The sequence below is a fragment of the Limanda limanda genome, chromosome 18 (genome assembly GCF_963576545.1).
Source record: "Limanda limanda chromosome 18, fLimLim1.1, whole genome shotgun sequence".
Lineage (NCBI taxonomy): Eukaryota > Metazoa > Chordata > Actinopteri > Pleuronectiformes > Pleuronectidae > Limanda > Limanda limanda.
The window spans coordinates 4,522,540-4,542,623 of record NC_083653.1 but is presented as its reverse complement, the minus strand read 5'-3'; the positions used below and the strand labels follow the sequence as shown (position 1 = coordinate 4,542,623).

Below are 20,084 nucleotides of genomic sequence, written 5' to 3'. Positions count from 1 at the left end.
CATCCCGGCAGTTTGATATCAGCCTGAACCATGAACAGCTGAATAAAGAGCCACATGCTTCACCTGCAGCTCCAGCGGGGGTTCTGTGCTTTGAAGCAGCGTCTGGATCTCGGTGGTTCTTCGTTGGAAACGCTCCACGATCTTCTCTTGGGCCCAGATCTCGTTCTGGAGACAGTGAGAAGAAGGTTATCGTTATTTAAAGGAACTGCAGAAACACGGAGATCATTTATCTGTAATAAAAATCTGTTTTACCTGCAGTGTCTGGATGTCGTCCTCGGACTGAAAGGACGGACACTGAGCGAACGCTGTTAATTTATCGGCCGTCCACTTGTCCACCTCCCCCCCGAGCTGGAGGACTCCGTCCCACAGAGTCAGGCACAGGTGCAAGTTCTCCAGGTGGGAATCGGTTCTTTCTGATATCTGCAAGGAAGTGAGTCGTAATGAATGTTGTATTATAGCAGTGGACTCAGCTCAGCCTAATATCACAGAACCTGAATATTTACTAATGTTAATACCCACTAGAAGCTTTGTTTGATCATTTATGAGATCCTCCTCACATAAAACAAAGAGGATGTTAAATTCTGCTTTGATAACTGTGGGTTTAATTAGTGAGAAAATACACAACTGTTAAATTGAATGACCATAAGAGGTGTGACAAACTATATATGTCATGTTATCTATTTTTTTAAACCTCCAAATTCAGATTTTTTTGTGTGAAATATCTGTCAAAAACCCTGTAATAGTGAGTTGAGAGTTCAAAGCGACTCACATCCAGCCAGCCGTCCATGAGAGAATCTGATTCGCTCTCAAACGGGATGACGTTGCACTCGGGCGTCTGACGGAGGTGAAAGTGAATCTGTCTGCAGACGCTGCGGACTTCCTCCACCTCGCCCCCAAGGCTGCTCAGCTGAGATTTGGTTTCCTGAACCTGAGAGAACACACACATACAGGCTGTGGTATATGTTTGTCAATGCAAAGGCCCTGAGTCAGAGCAGAGGTCAAAGTTCATGTGGTACCTTGGAGTGTAATCTGTGCAGGTTGTCCTTCCCCATGTAGGAGGCCTGTTCCCCGATGGTGCTCTCTGCTCTGTGCAGTGTTCCACGCAGCTCGCCACGAACGCTCTGAAACCTCTTCAGCAGCTCGGTGAGCACACAGCACCGCTCCAGCCTGTTTGTTATCCACAACACACACACACAACTTACAGAAAGGAAACACAATCACAGTGACAGAAGCAGAACGTTGTTTATTGAACTTGTTACCGTTCGGTTACAGCTCTTGTTGCCTCTTCCCAGACGTCCTGCACCTCGCTGCTCGGACTCTCGTCTTGTACGTGACGTAGGTCAGGGACGAGTCCGGCGAGACGACTCTGCAGCTCCGTAAGGACACGAGACCTGAGGAGGAAGAATCCATCATCAGTGTGTCAGCAGGTTGCACATCGTGAGAAAAACAGCATGTGGAGGATATTGCGATTTCCTGAAGCATGAGTGGAATACCAGCAATGTTTTATTTTGTGTATAAATTCTCCTTTCTGGATTATAAGCATGGCATTTTATGAACATTATTTGTATTTGTATTTTTTTTTTTTTTTAATAAGCTCTGAAAGAGGATCGTTTGAGGACAATGTTTAGCTCTGGAAAATATCACAAAAACTAAATATGTCTGTGACTTTTTGGAGAAATTAATTAAAAATATAAAAGAAATTCTATTCTGGGTTTTAATATTTCTAGATTTGAGGGGTGATGTGTTGTGTTTGAATGCCCATAAGTTTGTTGGATGTTAATTCATTTTTATTCCGAAATGGTTTAGATAGAAAAATAAGAAACATCCTCATTCTGATGCAGTAAAGTTCATCAATTAAGTATTCCTCCCACATTGGGAAGTTACAGTGAGTACATGAGTGTGTTTTGGATCCAGGTGAGTGTTGTACCTCCGCTGCAGAGCAGGAAGTGTCGGCTCGTTCAGCCTCAGACGCTCAGCTGCTCCTTGGATTTCCCTCAGTTCTCCTGACAAGGCGGTTCTCCTCTGGACCAGGCTCTTCTTCTTCTTCTCCTCTTCTTCCTTCCTCACATGGCTCCCTCTTCTTCTCTGCTCCTCACAACTCCACGTTTGTTCCTCTGTGTCTTTCTCTCCATCAAGCCTTCTCCTTTTGGACTCTGACTCCTCTTCTTTGCCACATGGAGCGAGGTTCTCCTCCTCTTGTGTTCCCCCCCACTGTGGAGAATCATCCCAAGTCTTTGGCGCACATGTCTCCATAGGAGTGAACTCTTCCTTCTGCTCCTTTCCCATCAGTGGTTTCTCATCTTTGTTTTCCCCGTGCATGTCTCTCATCAGCTTCTTCTTCTCCACAGGGGGCTGAGACCACGACGTGACCACATCCTGTCCCGGTCCAGTCCCGGTCTCTGGGATGACGGTCCACTCCGCCGCCTGCTTGGTCTCCACGGTGTCGATCCTGACGAGCGCCTGGGAGATGGGAGAGTTAGGTGGTGACAGAGGATAACGAGGAAAAGAGGGAGCGGCGAGCCGATCCAATTACACAGGATTAGTTCCCAACAGCTCAGGCTGCGACTTGTAAAGCCAATTACAGATTCTCCTGAGAGGTAAGAGGACGGGCCGCTTTAAATTAAATGTATAGAGTAAATAGGATTCATTTAATGCTAATTAACATGTGCAGTTTTTAAATTATGGTTTAATTTGTAGCATGGACACTACAAATGTTATACTACAATAAATAACAAAGTTTACATGAGGGAAATAGAAATTAAAACTAAAGTTAGAAATCTAAACATCTTTTAAATAACAAATCTCTTCGTCAAACCTGTATCTGCTGGTTTCTCTCTGTCATGTGTCGGAGTCGGACGTTCAGCAGCTGCTCTTTGGCTCCAACTGAAGACTTCTCATCTTTCTGAGACTCGGATCCTCTGTGATGCATCTGGAGGACGTGTCTCTCTGTCGGGACGTCCTGAGCTGGCAGAGGACAGGTGTCACGGGGATGTGGAGCTGAGTCGTCCCCAGGTGAGAGGTGTCCTTGTGGGCTGTCCCCAGGTGAGAGGTGTCCTTGTGGGCCGTCCCCAGGTGAGAGGTGTCCTTGTGGGCCGTCCCCAGGTGAGAGGTGTCCTTGTGGGACGTCCCCAGGTGAGAGGTGTCCTTGTGGGACGTCCCCAGGTGAGAGGTCTCCTTGTGGGCCGTCCCCAGGTGAGAGGTGTCCTTGTGGGCCGTCCCCAGGTGAGAGGTGTCCTTGTGGGCCGTCCCCAGGTGAGAGGTGTCCTTGTGAGACGTCCACAGGTGAGAGGTGTCCTTGTGGGCCGTCCCCAGGTGAGAGGTGTCCTTGTGGGTAGTCCACAGGTGAGAGGTGTCCTTGTGGGACGTCCCCAGGTGAGAGGTGTCCTTGTGGGCCGTCCCCAGGTGAGAGGTGTCCTTGTGGGACGTCCCCAGGTGAGAGGTGTCCTTGTGGGACGTCCCCAGGTGAGAGGTGTCCTTGTGGGACGTCCCCAGGTGAGAGGTGTCCTTGTGGGACGTCCACAGGTGAGATGTGTCCTTGTGGGACGTCCACAAGTGAGAGGTCTCCTTGTGGGCCGTCCCCAGGTGAGAGGTGTCCTTGTGGGACGTCCACAGGTGAGATGTGTCCTTGTGGGACGTCCACAAGTGAGAGGTGTCCTTGTGGGACGTCCCCAGGTGAGAGGTGTCCTTGTGGGACGTCCCCAGGTGAGAGGTGTCCTTGTGGGACGTCCAGGCTTCGTCTCGGTGGCCGCTCGCAGCTCGGCTGGGAGTCGGGGGACGGGCCAGTCACTCTCAGTGGGGGGGTCGCCCCAAGCTGCTGCCTCCTGCTGGGTTAAGAGACTCGTGCATCAGGGGGCAGGTCGGGTCAGACAGTTAGAACTAGACTCAGTTAGAACCAGAACAACAGGCTGTCAGATTAACAGACTGGACGGATTAATCACTGACTATTGTTATGAAATAAGTCGTCTGCCTGAATTAAATACTACAGTTCACTTAAGGTTCAGTTTAGAGATGGTACAAACTAAATATTGATTTAGTGCCTGACTATTGGATAATTAAATTCATCTAATATGAAACTTTCATAGACACACGAGGTATTGGTGTACATTTTTTCCTATATGAAAACTTTTATTTTACAGAATAAACAAAGCAGAAAAGTTGCACATTCATATTTATATAGTTTATATGAAAATTATGTTAACTTTCTTAATTCAAATTCAATATATTTGTCTGAATTTGCGTTTTCTTTTTATTTATAGTTATTTAAGATAACGTTTATTGTTAAACTGTAGAATATCAGGCCTGGATTACATTTCTTTGGGTATAATAATGACATCTTATGAATCACTGACTGGATGTATCGCGAAAGGAAATGTTTTACTCCATGATATCAATCTCTGACGTTCTTCCTGCAGTTTGAAACTAGTTTTTTTATCTGAAATATGATCAGAATTTCTTTTGCAGAACACGCACATTAATGCCTGACCCTAATGAAATAAAATCCAAGCACTTTTCAATGGTTACAAGGCTTCTTGTTGAAAATCGAGTGCTCACAGTTTGCAAGTCTTCAGGTTTTGCTAACTTCCTTCTTACCGTCGGCATTAACTCACCTGTGAGCTGAGAGAACTGTGTCACTGGGTCGTGTTTCCTCTGCTTCCTCTGAAGTCTCCCGCTGGTATGTGACCCGGCAGGATGACTGACCCGGTGTCAGCGTCTCACACAAGTCTCTGAGTGACTCCACCTGCTCGTCCACAGACGCAGCTCCGTCCACGACGACCTGGGAGGAGCAGAACAAACCTCTGAGGAAGTGAAGTCAAGTATCTTTCTCTCCGGTTATCTGATCACCAGACGGTTACGGTTGGATGTTAATGCCACAGGGTTATGCATGTACCTGGTCAAGGTCAGTCAGGTCAGTAGCTTCATGCAGAGAGTTAGTATCAGTTTGCACAACAGACAGCGACTGTTTTCCTTCTCTGATCTGAGACCACAAGACTGGAACAAAGGCAGCTATTTCTCTCCTCACATCCTGGAACAAGTGGAAATTTTCTTTATGGACGTTTTTAGAGGAAAATGAGGGATAATTATGTTAATAAAAGGTCCATAAATAATTGGATTTAATTGGGAAAACACAAAAAGGAAACCTGGTATTAAGAAAATTTAAAATATATATAATTTTCCACTGTAATTTATAGATAAAAAGAGACAGAAATCTTTTGACTGTGCATCAGTCTCTCTACCTCCCACTGCTTTCTGACGGAGTCGGAGAGGAGCATCAGATCCTGGAGCTGGGGTCCCGAGCAGAAGGCCCCCAGCCCTTCCACCGCGTTCAGGAACTCCTCCAGGGCGACGGGCTGCAGCGTTTTTAAAGCTCGCTGCACAGAAAACACACACAGAGCTGGACAAAGACGCACAAACAAAATACTGCAGCAGCAATACAAAGCAAAACAGCACAGACCTTGAAAGAATGTGTCCTGATTGTGAAGTTCAATTTGAAAGGTCTGGATGTTGTTGCATTTAAAGCTTAAACATCAAGCTTCTTTTTGGAGCATTTAATAAGCAACAAACAAATATAGAGTTGCACTGAAAAGTCTCAAAAGTGTATTTTTTGGCAAATGATTCAAAAGATCTGAAAGTAAAGATCCTATACTTCTTTGTCTATTTTATTTTATTGTTTCAAACTGTACCTGTTTCCTCTTGGCCTGTGACTCTGAAATCTCTTTGCCACCGAACAGCTCGATGGCCTTCTGGATTCGTCCCTGCAGATGAACTCGGGTCTTCTCCAGTCGGCTTCTTGCCATCGACTGAGCTTTGGAATGAACTTCACTGAGAACCATGACTGGTGGCTGTGGAGATGTTTTGGTGACTTGCTGAGAGTTCGGCTGCTCGGATGAGCTTTCGTTCTCCTCTGTCCCTGAACTCGTTCCACGTTTGGACAGAACCAGACGTCTTTGAGATGTTGGTCCAGCATTTTGACTCGGACTTGAAGCTTGAGATTCAGAAATTGACCGAGGCTGTGTCGTGGATTTCAATTCAGCTTCTTCCACAAGAGGAGTGTGAATATGAGGAACTGGTTCCCTCACAGGTTGAGGCAGCATTCTGATTTCCACAAGCGGCACAACCATGGTAGTTCCAAGCTGGTTTTCCCTCCAACTCTTTCCATCACTTAGCGTATGAGATGGAGTCTGAGCTGAAAGTTGACTTGGGTCCTGGGTTTGCAGGTTAACGTTCTCAGGCTCGAGTGCACGATTAGTTCTGACCACAACCAACATCCCAGTCTCTGGTTGTCTCTGCGTCTGATGGACGGGTTCACCCACAGGCTCCTTACACCCAGGAGAACCTAACATGCCAGGAATCTCCTAAAAAGGTCAAATATACAAAGTTCTCTCCATCAGGGGGGCTGTGTGTATCTCAAGTCATTAGAGATGCATATGAATTTAATGTAAATTTGTAAATCAGACTTTTCCAGAAGGAACCGTCAAGATCAAATGAATAAAAAGTACTTAAAATGCATTATTGAATGAATGAATCCCCTCCTGTTTAAATAGTGTGGCAGTTTATTGTTTGATGATGTTTCACATACATCTTGTGCGCACAAGTTAAATACTTATCACCTGTCTGGACTTGTTCCATAATAACAAGTGTCTCACCTCAATCAGATAAAAGAAACGATCACACTATTTGAGCAGGTCTTGGTGTTCACACTTTGAGAATAAGTCTGTTAATCATCAGCATTGAAAATGTCTCAGTGGAAAGAACAAGAATATGCAAACTCACAAACTTGGTCCTCTTCATGACCCCGGCCCACTGCTTGTTGAGCGTGCTGAGTTGTCCGGCCAGCGTGCGGCTGGTCGAGGTTTCTGTCACTTCAGTGAGAAAGTTCCCGGCCTCATTCAGCTGAGCGTGACAAGCCGTCCACTCGCTCACGTCCTGCAGGAACAAAATCACGAGTTAAAAGCATTTTTTGCACTTCAAGGCAGCTTCATAGTGATGATCACCTTCTACACTACATGTCATTCAGCTGAGGTCACGTTACCTGTGTCCCTGCAGCCGGCGTCTGGGTCGTGAGTGCGAGCCACGTCTGCAGAGACGCCAGGTTCTCGTTGTACGTCTCCCACTCAGACGCCACTCTCTCCATCGTGCTCCTCACGGCCGTCACAGCTCGTTCCACCGACTCAGCTTCGCTTTCCGCTTCTTTCACCTGACGATGAACGAGCTGGGAATCTTCACCTGAGGAGAGAACGGACGGAATTCACCATCTACAGAGTTCGTGTCCTGGTAAACACCGCATCAACTACAAAAACCTTCTCCTCACCTACAAAGCTCTCCACAACCTAGCCCCCACTTACCTTTACGACCTCCTTCAGGACTACACACCCTCCCGCACCCTCCGCTCATCCTCTTCTGGACTCCTAACCATCCCCACGTCACGCCTCAGTAGCATGGGTGCCCGAGCCTTCAGCTGCTCAGCACCCAGGCTCTGGAACTCCCTCCCCCCACACATAAGACAATCAGACTCCATCACATCATTCAAGTCCCAACTCAAAACTCACCTGTTCAAACTGGCATACTCTCTATAACTGGACCCTGTGCACTTCACTTGTTTTTACTTTTGAAGTTCTGTTTTAATGTTGTTTCTATCTTTTATGCTTTTATCTTTTTATCTTGTATTATTTTAATGTAAGGTGACCTTGGGTGTTCTGAAAGGCGCCTCCAAATAAAATGTATTATTATTATTAAAGATTAAGATCATAGACTCATACCTAGAGCTGCTCTGCTGGTGTAGGCGTTTGCCTTCTCCTTCAGGTTTTGTCGAGCGTCCGTCAGAATCAAGATCATGCCTCGGCGCTCCACCGTTTCCTGGACGAGACACATCAGTACAAGTCATTGCTTTTGCCGGTTTTTGGAAGCATCATTTATTAAATAATAAGGTCGACAGATTGGAGTTGGAGCCAATTTATACCCAGGAGGGCGTCACTGTCAACTAAATCTATGGAAAGCTCATGAAAGGCTTTGTTATTTAGCTTGTCAGCGTATGATTAACATCATTTTAATATGATTCATTTCTCCAGAGTTTCCTAACGGGTGTAAATCAGTTACACACTCACATGCCAGTCCTGCAGAAGCCCACGCACGGCCTCCTCTGATCTGTAAGAAGTTCTCCACGTCTGGATCTTGGCTCGGAGGCGGTTCAGGAGATCCAGAGCCGTGTGACGACACTCCTGGTACTCCAACTTGATCCCGTGGTGTTTGGTTGTGACTCTCACATGAGTTACACTGTTCAAAAAGATGATTAAATCATTATCTCATGGGATAATCAGTCTAGAAGTGTGGGTTATTTTTATCATGAATGATTTTATGATTTATGGCTTTGAACAACTGTAACGTACCGTCTTTTGATCTCATCAAACTTTTCCAGTGGCACCGCCAAGTTCCCTGAGGCGTGCACGTTGTGGTATTCGTCAAGTATGTTGACGTAGTGACTCAGCTCTTTAATTAACGCCTAACGAAAACAAGAAGCACATAAATTAGATAATAAAAATGTGTGTCAGGTTATAGTAAGTCCCATAACCTGCAGTGTATATAGTTTTATAGATTGTGTTGAGAAAGGGAAAGATCAGATTCAAATAAAACAATAACCTTCAGGACATCTTGTTGGGCTCTGGCTTCCTTAGCAGCGTGTGCGTGATCTTTCACCCCCCCGCCCTCCTCTGTCAGCGCGGCCTCGGCACGCTGCAGCCACACAACCACCGAGTCCAGAGGAGGAGGAAGACTCAGGTCCAGCTCGGCTTTACATCTCTGCAGCTGAGGAATGACGCACAGATTGAGATTCTCATGATTGTATTATTGTCTAATAAGCGCTCTGTGAGCATTTCTCAATCACCAGGAGAGAGACAAGGGAAGTGAATCAGGAACCAGACTCAAAACACACATAGGAGCAAATTCTGTCTCCATTTTATCTCAGGAATTTCACACAACATAGTGAAAAACTGCACTTGCAAGTGAATAAACAACCAAAATATATAATACAGGATGCAATAAGGAAACAGGAGTGGACCTCCTCACCTCCTCCTCCAGACGATCCCACGCTGCCCTGAGAGCTCGCAGCTCCTCACTCAGCTCCGGGCAGCGTCTCATGGAGGAGAGGAGGGTCAGGACAGGTCTCCTCTGATCAGCGACGGAGCCAGTGAGAGTCTGGAGCACCTGGAGAACCAAACACAGCTCTGAAAGCTCCAGGACAATACAAGATATTTGAGTGGCTTCCTCCATCAGTACAGTGTCTTACTTGATGTTTCTCTGCGTAGCCGGAGTTCTCTGAAGACGTCCACGATCCCGACAGCTCCTGGAAGGTTTGCTGCAGCCAGAGAGTCACCTCTTGTGCTCGCTCACATGGAGAAACCTACATCAGCCCAAAGGAAACCGTCAACAGCTGCATTTTTATGCTATAACAGTGTTAACCAAGGTGGATAGCACCGTTATACTATATGAACTATGTTAAAAGGGCACATATTTAGTAAGAGAAAGACTTAATTGATTAAGTGAGGAAGGACCTGTTTGCTTGGTGTGTGGCTACCTGGCGTAACGGTGAGACCGCAGCCGCTGGGGTGAAGTGAGCAGGAAAGTTCAGAGGTGAGAAGCAGGAGGGCTGGTCCAGAGGAAACAGCTACGCCACCAGAAGAGAGCGAGAAAGTAAAGTTGAAGGAAAAAGAAAAGTGGTTGACACCCTTCGGTTCCAGAGGGGAGTGGATTGTGTTTTCAAGAGCCGACAGGGAATATAAGCAGGAAACACCCAATTTAAACAGTGATGCTCGACCTGCAGTTTAATTTATTGGCCCAGATATTGTGTTCAGTAAAATTGCTTAATTTGTATCTAGAGAGTTAAAGATTTATGGCCATGTCTTTGTGTAAATATGTGGAATGAATAGATCCAAGTACACACACAAACTAGAAAGGAAGGAAGGACACATGAGCTTCCACCATGAATGTGATTTCTGTTGCAGGAGAACTTGATTACTGACAGATTGTTTGAGGCCCCGGTGGACAACAGAGGACATGACAGCAGAACGTTTACAGTGTGAAACATCAGGGATCTCTAACCTCCAGGTGGTCGTCCCGCGCTGGCATGTCGTTGGAGTACTGAAGAAACTGGGCCACGTACGTCATGATGGATTTCTCATCTGGGTCTTTGACGTTCACATCTATAGGGGAAAGAAAAAGACTCTCAGCACGGCACACACTTAAATGATATGAAGTCAAAAAGGGTGTCAGTGCAATATCTGTTCAAGGAACTATACAACTTCCCCATACATGTTTGTGTGGATCCAAAATAATTGATTATAAATGCTATATGCTTAAAAGCCCCATGTAGAACTCTGTGTAGCCTCACCCTGGGGCTCCAGCAGCCGGGGGATGTGCAGCTCCCTCTCAGCCATGTGAAACGCCTCCTCCAGGTTCTCCTGGTTGCTTCTGGACGGGACCAGGGAGAGATCCACCAGCTGAGGTCTGAGGGAACACAGGATGACCAGGAAGGCTTCTCCACTCCTCCAGCTCGACTTAAAGTCCTTCACACGGACAGAGCTGCCGACCCTGGAGACAGACGGGCAGGTAAAAGGTTCAGTTTGATTCCATTTCCGTGTTTTAAACATCTTAGTTTGTGCTTTAAAACTCACCTTTGGCATTGGTCCCTCACCCACATGAGCAGGGCCTTCTTGGCGGAGACTCTGAAGCGTCTGTGGAGGGGCGAGGTCCGGCCGGCTGGGACCGGACTCGCTGGGACCGGGCTGCCGGACCAGGAGTCCAGGCTGCTCAGAGAGTCCATGGAGGAATGACGGGAGCTGAAGGAGAGGGCGCTGGCCAGCTCCTCAATCTGAAACAATATCACAATACATTCAGATTACAAAGGATTAAGGATTTGTAAAGAAAGATCTAAAATGAAAGTAGCAGTAGTAGATATATGATGGTATAGTATATTTTGGGTAATAGGTAATAGATCTTTCGAACATGGTTTGTAAAACATGATGACATCTTAAAACTTAAGGCGTCTTGACTCTCTTTGAACACTATTCCAGGTGTTATTCGTTAGCTCTTTCCCCCTTAGAATACTTTAGACCTGTACAATGAAGGACCCTGTTGTGTGACGTCATGTTATCTCTAGTTTTGGGGTCCCACCTCCCCATGGGGTCCCACCTCCACAAATAAAACTCGTTGTCTTGCAAGAGGCAAGTCAGACTTTCACTATTGGCTTGTGATGTCTCCGGGTATACCATGGTATCTGTCCTGACCTGTGAAACTTCTGTGTAATAAATTCTGTTATACTGCAAGTTCTGGGTCTGCGTCTCCTCTCTTCAAACACCGACTTCAACAACACTGCTGCTTGAAAGACACGACAATGGCTATACTACTGGTCCTCACATGACAGTGGAGAATGATGGTCCACACGAGTCCCAGGATGATGGAGGGGCGTCCATCTGTGATGTCCGCGACGTGTATGTTCACTAATTTGATCTACACCAATGAAACACATGATATTTAATCAATAACACACACGTGACAGGTTCAGATTGTTTGAACGTGTGAAAACTTACAGATTTTTTCTTGAGGAAATCGAGAGCTGTCTCAATGTTGGCCCTCTGCTGGAAAACCCCGTGGCCCCTCTGTCTTTTCTAGAGAGACAGACAACAACATCAGCTTTATTGTGTTATAATAATGTGTGTTTGTGTTGTTTTGGGCTTTTGACAATACTTTATTCATTGATATCAGAAGCACAGTGGAGTAACTCACCAGTGACTGACCGCTCATCACCTCCAACAGGTCCAGGAGCCGTGATCCATCTCTGAGGTCAGAGAACAGGTCGGACACAAAAGAGGGAGGACGTCTCTGTAACAACACACAAACTGTGTTCACTGATTTACTCTGTATGATTCAAATACAAGATAAATATTCCCTTGAAACGCACTTGACTAAAACCTCAACACAGTAAGTCACAGAGTTTACAATCAAATGTAATGAGGGCAACCACCCAAACACATTAACATGATAGACAGAGTTAATTAACTGATCCTGGGTCACTGTGTCATGTCAGGTTGGAAATTTGCTGCATCATCTTGTTTAAAATAGGAAGTTGTTCGTGGCTTCCTGGTAAAATGAGGAAAAAGGCCGGTGGGAAAATAATTTCTGAAATGCTTGTGTGCATTTAAACTGAATCTTTATCAGATTCGTTCAGTGTCAAAGCTTTGGGCAACAACAGTGACCTTTGACCTCTAGACGTTGAGATAATATCTTCCGTCGGGGGGGTGTAAGTGACCTCAGGCTGGTGTAACACTTGGAAAGTTGTGATTTTGGCGTCGGAGCGCAGTCGTATGGACATGAGGTTACGAAGAGGTGCCTGGCTTCAGGTTACGTGCCCCCCCGCTCCACTGAAACTCTATTTATACTCCGGGCGAATGTCACAAGCAGCTCGACGTCTCTGTCCAGTGAGACGGAGGACGAGCTGCCTCACCGCGACTCGCTGCCCGGACCGGTGAGTCGGCACGTCGCCCTCCACCGCCTGCGTCATATCATTTACTGCCAGACCACTGCAGGATGTCGGGACACATATCTATTTCATTTGTCAGCACTGTTATAGTAACTGTGAAGTCTACTTCAAGGAGCGCTAAAGTATAAAACAATATAAAAACCAAATTTTTGTTCAGCATTTTTGGTGTTTTGGAGTTACAACAAACTATATTCAAACATCCTAATAAGCATGTGGATTATTTAAAGTAAAAAACGTATAAAAAAAGGCAGGTATCACCATTTATCTGCCCCTTTAATATTTTGTTCATTCTCCATTCTTGTGTTATTTCTCATGCAAAAATATTTCAATATTTTGAAATATTATTATTATTATTATTAATATTAAAAAACTAAAAGAAAAAAAAAACAAATGTACATTTTTAAGTCCCCAGATGCAACTGCAGCACCTTGGGGTGCTGTTTCTTTTTAAACCTAGCCAAACATTACTGTCTCCATCGTTCCAGTTTTAAAATCCTGAGTCAAGCGCCAAAAATAACTGAAGTGAAATATTTCAATAAACTCCAATTGTCTTATATACATATTCTTAAATACATTTTAGGAATCTTAATTTTAACTTTTGTACAGGAGTATCTTTGCAATATCAACAGGCTTTAAATTAACTTTCCCTCATGTTCAAGGCATCACCACTGACCCAGGAGCTGTTTAATCTTTACAAAAATAGATATTTACAAATATAGATATATATATTTAGTTATGTATGGGATCTGTCACTGAAATGCGGTGCCTGAAGAATATATTCCTTATGCATTAAATGTCATGATCCAGCATTTATACAATGAGCATCACACAGAAACATGCCATCGTACCTTAGCGAGTTGAGCATTTATCCAGTTGGTGAAAGTTCTTCTCTGAATCTGTTCATGCTCCACTGTTTGGGAAACAGAGAAAGAAACTGTGATCTACACACATTCACACATTCAGAAGCAGATCTATTAATGTAATTTGGTCTGTTTCTGGTATTAATAGAGAGGTGATGTAGTGGAGAGCAAACATGTATATTAAAGAAAAACTTTGAATTAAAAAGCTGATTATTCCTGATGAAACGTGGAAGATTGTGTTTGTCCTTTTTGCAGCAGCACACAAAAGCTACACACAACAATGACTTTGTGAACAGCATCACTATCTCAGTTTATATCACGGTCCACTCATTCAATCATGTAACATGTGTGTACTTTAAGCATAATGGTGTATATATAACACAAGTAATGCAATAAATGCCCAAAGCAAGTATATGACACTATATCAACGTCCGGTGAAACTCTGCTGTAAAGTCCATAGGATTTTAAAAAGCAGCCTCAGAAACCAACATCTAAGCAGCATCATGTTCATGAGCTACTCACCGACGTCAGAGAACCTGACAACTTTCTGACTCGCCATTCTTACATCCAAGACTCAACTGACCCATGAACTATGACTAAGGAGAGAGAGTCCACTTAACGACATTAATCTCTCCCTCTCTCGCCCTGGATGAGCCTGGAGTGAAACACTTCCTCTTTAAGCTGAGGTAAGACGGAGATCTGTGACGGGACGACTTCCAAGACACTGACAGACATAGATACTCACACAGACACACGCACACACACACACACACACACACACACACACACACACACACACACACACACACACACACACACACACACACGCACGTACAGCCATGATAATCTTCCAGACAGACACACACACTGTGAGAGGTTTTTGAACATACATGGACCTGGTGAGGTTTTAGAGACCTTAAGCTTCTATTGCCAAAACATGGAGCTTATATATATATATATATATATAACTATATATATTCAAGTCTCCTGCCGATCGAACATTTCAATAATTAATTACAGGCTGCTCAGACAGTTTTATGATTCTGTCTATAATGAATAAAGGAGCTTGATGTTTTGTCCGAGACAAACACTCACTTTCAGATTGTTCAGCTCCAGTCAGTCATGTCTGTCTCTGACTCATCGACGCTGCTGTTTGTCTAAGTACCTGCCGAGTCAGGAAACTCCTGTCTGCTCTAATCTCCCGACTCCACCCAGCTCACCTGACGTAGAACGTGATGCAAACAATACTGAGATTCTTCACCATAACAATCACTCTTTGCTCTCAGGGCCAATGTGACACACTGTGTCTCCACAGGTCAAATTACAATTGTGATGCTGCTGCAGAAGTTTGTAAAGATATGAAAATTAAAATGTGTTTTGTATGATTTGCTTTATCTCCATATCACTTATCTTCCATATCACTATTAATTTACTTATGACTCACTATTAAACCTTTAGATTATGTTTTTGCAATATAAAAAATTCCATATTTTAGCTATTACTGATGCACAATGTATTCCTTACTTCAAAAAAGTCTGAAAGCAGATTGTTCTTCTCTGTGTGTCAAACTTTGTAAAACATCTAAATACAAATTGAGCTATAAAATAAAACTGACAACTCACTGGACTCAAACTGACACAAAATCATCAAACAAAGTGTGGATGTAATTTTAGAGTGATAAAAAAATCAAATCTGCACAAGAAATGTTATCATAATTCAGTATTGGATGAGTTGATCGCTGATAGGCCATCGCTGTGCTTTCCCTCTCCAGCAAATCACATGGCACAAATTCTGTAAAACTCCAGGAATAGACCGACCTTGGAGAAACATGTGCACGTTGTCAATGTCCAATGGAACGACTCCATCAGATCCTCCACCTGAAGCCATGTAGCCGCCAACTGCAGCACGAGATCCACCTCAGGAGGATTCTGGAAACACGGTTTAGGAAATCATCCAAAACAGCAATTAAAAGAGTGTCAGGAGTTTCAAAAACATGAATGTTAGATGTCTCCGCTGCCTGATTAGTCATCTTAAGAACACACCCATCCACACCCATAGGTTACCACACACACACATATGCAAGTACACACATGCAGATATTCAAACAAGGAGCTCAAACACGAGGATTGATGGTTCTGTATGGAAAGAGCCTGGAGCTTTCTTTTTTACAGTTTAGGCAGATGTATAAAGAATAGACAGTCCTACCTGCAGCCGGGCTGGAGTCACAGCTAGCAGCTACTGAGGTGCATCTTAAAATGAAGAACCCAGTACAGTGTGACCTGCAGAGTAAATCTCCTCAGCTGTGTCCTTTCATATTGGCAGGACTCAGTGTTGATTCACTGTGCTGAATGCCTTCGGATACGACTTGGCCTGTAGGTGCAGACAAATGAAACAAAGTGCCTCTCGCCTATCAGAGTGTGAGGACAGAGAAGAGTGGAGAGTCCCGCCCATGCTCACTGTGCCGGGCCCAAATCCTGTGAGCTCTCGTGCAAACTTTGAATCAAAGGGTGATACTTTGCTCCAAATGCAAAAATCCCAGACTCGAGTGCTTTGGTTTCCAGGTTTGATTAGAAAAGAGAGAACTTGTTACTGAGGCTTTCAGGAACAAAACACAACACTGTAACACATCTACTTGTATCTTTTATTCTCTTCCTTGATTTTTCTAGTTGGCTGTTGTAAGTTACAGGAACAAGGAAACTGAGAAAAGACCTTCACTTGCATTCATGTGACACTATTTGAGTTTCCCATCAGAGCAGATTCCAAAACCACTTAATGATTATTTAATTCAGGTTTTACTTGTCACTGTAGCTTTCATATTGAGACATGTCATTATGTTAATAGTATACAATTAAAAAACTTGTTTAAGACAATAGAATATGTCTTCATCCAACATTATTTATTTGTTTCATTCAAAGTGGCATAAGGTGCATAAATAGAAGAGGCATTTTTATTCTTGTGACCAGTGCCAGGGTTGTATTTGTAAGAGAGGGGGGAAAGAGAGTCCATTATATTTTTTTTATTTGTATTATTATTATAACTCATAAACTATAATCTAACTACAATAAATTCAACTAAGTAAATTGTGGATTCAAGTATATGTCATCTATCGTGTTGAATAAATGTCAGGAAGAAATCTGTACCTGGATTTATAATGGGATTGTAAACGTTCGCCACACGGCCATGTGGTGGCGCTGCAGCCCCAAAACCCGTGAGTGACGTAGTAGTGAACAAGCGGAGAAGCGTAGAAGAAGCATTTCCACCCACGACTTTGACGTGAAGCTTCCGGTAGCATCAGCGGCTCTTGACCTTCCTGCAGCAGCGAGACGAACTGAGAGGTAACAGCGGAAATCACACTTAATTAACATGTTTAACTTTAAAAGAACAACACAGCTACAGGTGTATGCTAATGGGAGCTAACTGGAGTCAAGCTATAGTGACCTTGGTCGTGTGTGTGTGTACTGCACTTAGCTAGCTAGCATTAGCTTCATGCTGAGGCTAGCTAGCGTTGTGCTCGCCAGCACGCTAGTCGGGATCCAGTCAAGTAGTAAACACGAAATAAATATAAACAACGTGTCTTCTGGTCAATGTTCTCCTCCTTCGTGTCAGCAGCTTGCACACGCTAAATGCTAACTAGCTTAGACATGCTCTGTTAGCAGCAGTCTTAGCTGTAGCATTAGCCAACTAACTTATCTTTAGTTAAGAGTTATGCCACGTAAATAAGAAATAAACAATCTATTGATTTGCAGACCGTTAGAATCAGGAGAGAGGAAACTTTCCCCGGGGGTCAGATGTTTCCCTGCTAACCCAAAGTCATTAGCTTAGCCTGATTTAGCTTAAGAGGGTTAATGGAGCCTGAGTCCCCACAACACTGTCTGGGGGAACCGGTTTATACTAAGATACAAAAAGCATAACTCCCAAAGTTTACTAGTTCCACGATCAGACAAGTGGTGGGACATTGAGTGAGGACGCGAGGGTCCTTGGGGGGCTAGTGGGGGGGTGTGATCATCTCATGTAACAGCCGTGTCCATGCTGGAATAGCCAGTGTTCTGTTTTGACAGTGGGTTCTGTGCTTTCCTTCCACAGATGGCTGGACGTGTGTTTGCATCTTGGTGGTCCAAGATGGGACCTTACTACACAAAGGCATTCCCAGAGATGTGGGTCGGCCTGGGCATCATGTCGTACCTGTACTACAAAGTCTCCTATGGAGGTGAGTGTAACACCAGATGCAACAACACAAACTGAACGTGGACTAATGTAGTTGCACAATATGAGATCTGCTATTCTACACTGTATTTGGCATAATTTAAGGGGGTTGAATGCATCAAGAAGCAAGCAGGGTGCATTCACTTGCATGAAAACATCCACACATGTAGCACAACACATGTAATTCTCCACAGTGGCTAAAAATTACATTATTCTGCATCGTTAAGCACTTCATCAGATGCAAGGTATAGGTTGTGAAACTGTGTATTAATGACCTGACTCAGTGAATATGGGTCAATGACTAATATTGTGTTTATATTTCTATTTTTAGGCAAGACAGCCGTGAAGGACAGTAAGTGGCTTAACCTTTACAAACATTCTACATAATCAGTATTTGGCAGTAATTATTTTTAAGAAAATTCCCTAAACTCTGCCCTTAGTTGAACAGGTCATATTTCATCTGTGTCATTGATCATGTTTTTTTTCTTGTCCTCTTTTTGTAGAGCCTACCCACTGAGTTCTCCACCGTGCTGATGACCCCCCCACCCGCTGTTAAATAAAGTCGCCTGTCATGAATTTGTTAATATGGAAGAAATAAAGTTCTTATCCGACACCTGGTTCGTTTCATTGGCATTTTTTTCATATTACATAAAGTGATGCTACATGAGAGTAGATGCAATACAGTAGGAGTTCACATTTCCCACAAACCCTTCTGTCATGTTTGGTTTTCTTTCATTTTGTTGAAATCTAATGAATCACAGTTTGAGTTTATACTGTAACTAATTGAATGGACAGAATAAATACCAGCACTGTCATGTTTGGTGTTGATTCTAGAAATCACTAGTTCAACCAAATATTTATGACTTGGACGAACCCACTTGATCTTGAACTGATGACCTCTTGTAAATGTAAATTTGTTTGATTAAATAAGAGATATATAATTCTTTAGAGCCGCCCACTCTGTGTTGTGGTATTAAAAGGACCGCATCATCATAACTGGTTTGCTGAATAAAAATAAATTGACAAATATATCAGTTTATGTTTACAGTTGGTTCAGTGACCTGCTTGTGAGTCCTGCCTCAGGCCACATGTTTAAAGAAAGGGGAATAAAGACAATCTGTTCAGTTTTCCATATATACCATCTCTGTAAATACTGGCCTCATGAAAAGTTGAGGCAGCTTGACAGGAAGTGAAATCCGGATCAAAAGTCCCTCCAGCTGATTCCTCCTACGCACCTGCTCAGTCTAACCTGTGCAGACAAAGTGTTGTAATAATTGATGGAAACAACCTGAATGTACAAGGCAGGTTCTGATGGAAAAATGTGAGTAAGAGAAGGCAGATTATTATGGAAAACATGGAGGAGGTTTAGGTTTTGTGGTGAATCTGCATGTCTCTGTCGTCCGTATATATCCTAACAGAGCTCTGTGACTTTGAACAGTTACTTCATAGACAGACTTCACTCATCTATTGTTGGGTTTTACCTCCTGATCACAAAGTCCCTCCAGCTTCTTCCTCCCACGCACCTGTTTCCCATGTGTAGACAATAATTAATGTGAAGCAAAGCAGATTGTGATGGAAACTCGTGGAGAAGAGGTTTGTTAACGTCTGTGTTTGATCTTTAAACTGTTTTAAGACGATAAAAAGTACATCACAAACTTTTGTTGTGTGTGTGTGAGAGATAGAGAGAGAGAGGGAGATAGAAAGAGAGAAGGGGAGAGATAGATAGGGAGGGGGGGAGAGAGAGACAGAGGGTTCTTTAAACTATTTTAAGACGATAAAAAGTAAAGCACAAACTTTTGTTGTGTGTGTGTGAGAAAGAGAGGAGGAGATAGAGGGAGAGAAAGGGAAAGAGAGAGACAGAGACAGAGGGAGAGAGATAGATAGCGAGGGAGAGAGAGGGAGGGAGAGAGAGAGAGACAGACAGAGAGAGGGACGGAGACAGACAGAGAGAGATAGAGAGAGACAGGAAGAGGGAGAGAGAGAGAGGGAGGGAGAGATAGAAAGAGGGAGACAGAGAGAGAGAGAGAGGGAGAGAGAGAAAGAGGGAGGAGAGAGAGACAGACAGACAGAGGGAGAGAGAGAGAGGGAGAGAGAGAGAGAGAGAGAGAGAGAGAGGGAGGGAGAGAGAGAGAGAGAGAAAGAGGGAGAGAGAGAGGGAGGGAGAGAGAGAAAGAGGGAGGAAGGGAGAGAGAGAAAGAGGGAGAGAGGGAGAGAGAGGGAAGGAGAGAGAGAAAGAGGGAGACAGAGAGAGGGAGGGAGAGAGAGAAAGAGGGAGACAGAGAGAGAGAGAGAGAGATAAAAAGAGAGAGGGGGAGAGAGAGAGAGAGAGAGAGAGCGAGAGAGAGAGAGGGAGGGAGAGAGAGAGAGAGAGAGAGAGAGAGGGAGAGAGAGTGAGGGAGGGAGAGAGAGGGAGTGAGGGAGAGAGAGTGAGGGAGGGAGAGAGAGGGAGTGAGGGAGAGAAAGAGGGAGACAGAGAGAGGGAGAGAGAGAGAG

General features: G+C 44.2%; 2 protein-coding genes across 2 annotated transcripts in view; one reads left to right on the top strand and one right to left on the bottom strand.

The window, feature by feature from the left end:
* The window catches only part of LOC133024829 (nesprin-1), a 69,993-nt gene extending 54,718 nt beyond the window's left edge, over nt 1–15,275 (bottom strand). Inside the window, 29 exon segments of the mRNA XM_061091993.1 lie at nt 64–165; nt 253–420; nt 770–928; nt 1,017–1,167; nt 1,260–1,391; nt 1,928–2,054; nt 2,172–2,460; nt 2,986–3,760; nt 4,608–4,774; nt 4,889–5,023; nt 5,235–5,369; nt 5,682–5,840; nt 6,772–6,924; nt 7,031–7,224; nt 7,758–7,854; nt 8,103–8,271; nt 8,385–8,497; nt 8,635–8,799; nt 9,061–9,198; nt 9,281–9,394; nt 9,569–9,658; nt 10,093–10,193; nt 10,382–10,581; nt 10,665–10,861; nt 11,407–11,499; nt 11,580–11,657; nt 11,776–11,871; nt 13,377–13,438; nt 15,206–15,275. Coding sequence (XP_060947976.1) covers nt 64–165; nt 253–420; nt 770–928; nt 1,017–1,167; nt 1,260–1,391; nt 1,928–2,054; nt 2,172–2,460; nt 2,986–3,760; nt 4,608–4,774; nt 4,889–5,023; nt 5,235–5,369; nt 5,682–5,840; nt 6,772–6,924; nt 7,031–7,224; nt 7,758–7,854; nt 8,103–8,271; nt 8,385–8,497; nt 8,635–8,799; nt 9,061–9,198; nt 9,281–9,394; nt 9,569–9,658; nt 10,093–10,193; nt 10,382–10,581; nt 10,665–10,861; nt 11,407–11,499; nt 11,580–11,657; nt 11,776–11,871; nt 13,377–13,438; nt 15,206–15,275 — 4,629 coding nt within the window.
* A 1,357-nt stretch (nt 15,276–16,632) lies between these two features.
* Nucleotides 16,633–18,204, top strand: atp5mj (ATP synthase membrane subunit j). The gene is made up of 4 exons (XM_061091568.1): nt 16,633–16,723; nt 17,472–17,595; nt 17,923–17,943; nt 18,095–18,204. Exons 2-4 carry the CDS (start codon nt 17,472–17,474, stop codon nt 18,106–18,108), a joined length of 159 nt encoding a protein of 52 aa, XP_060947551.1. The 5' UTR covers nt 16,633–16,723; the 3' UTR covers nt 18,109–18,204.
* Nucleotides 18,205–20,084: the final 1,880 nt, after the last annotated feature.

What these genes read in the sequence shown, in the direction of transcription:
- atp5mj (XM_061091568.1), top strand. Translation starts at nt 17,472, where the DNA reads ATGGCTGGACGTGTGTTTGCATCTTGGTGGTCCAAGATGGGACCTTAC. An exon ending in CTACAAAGTCTCCTATGGAG is followed by an intron (nt 17,596 to 17,922) that starts GTGAGTGTAACA and finishes TTCTATTTTTAG; the next exon opens with GCAAGACAGCCGTGAAGGAC.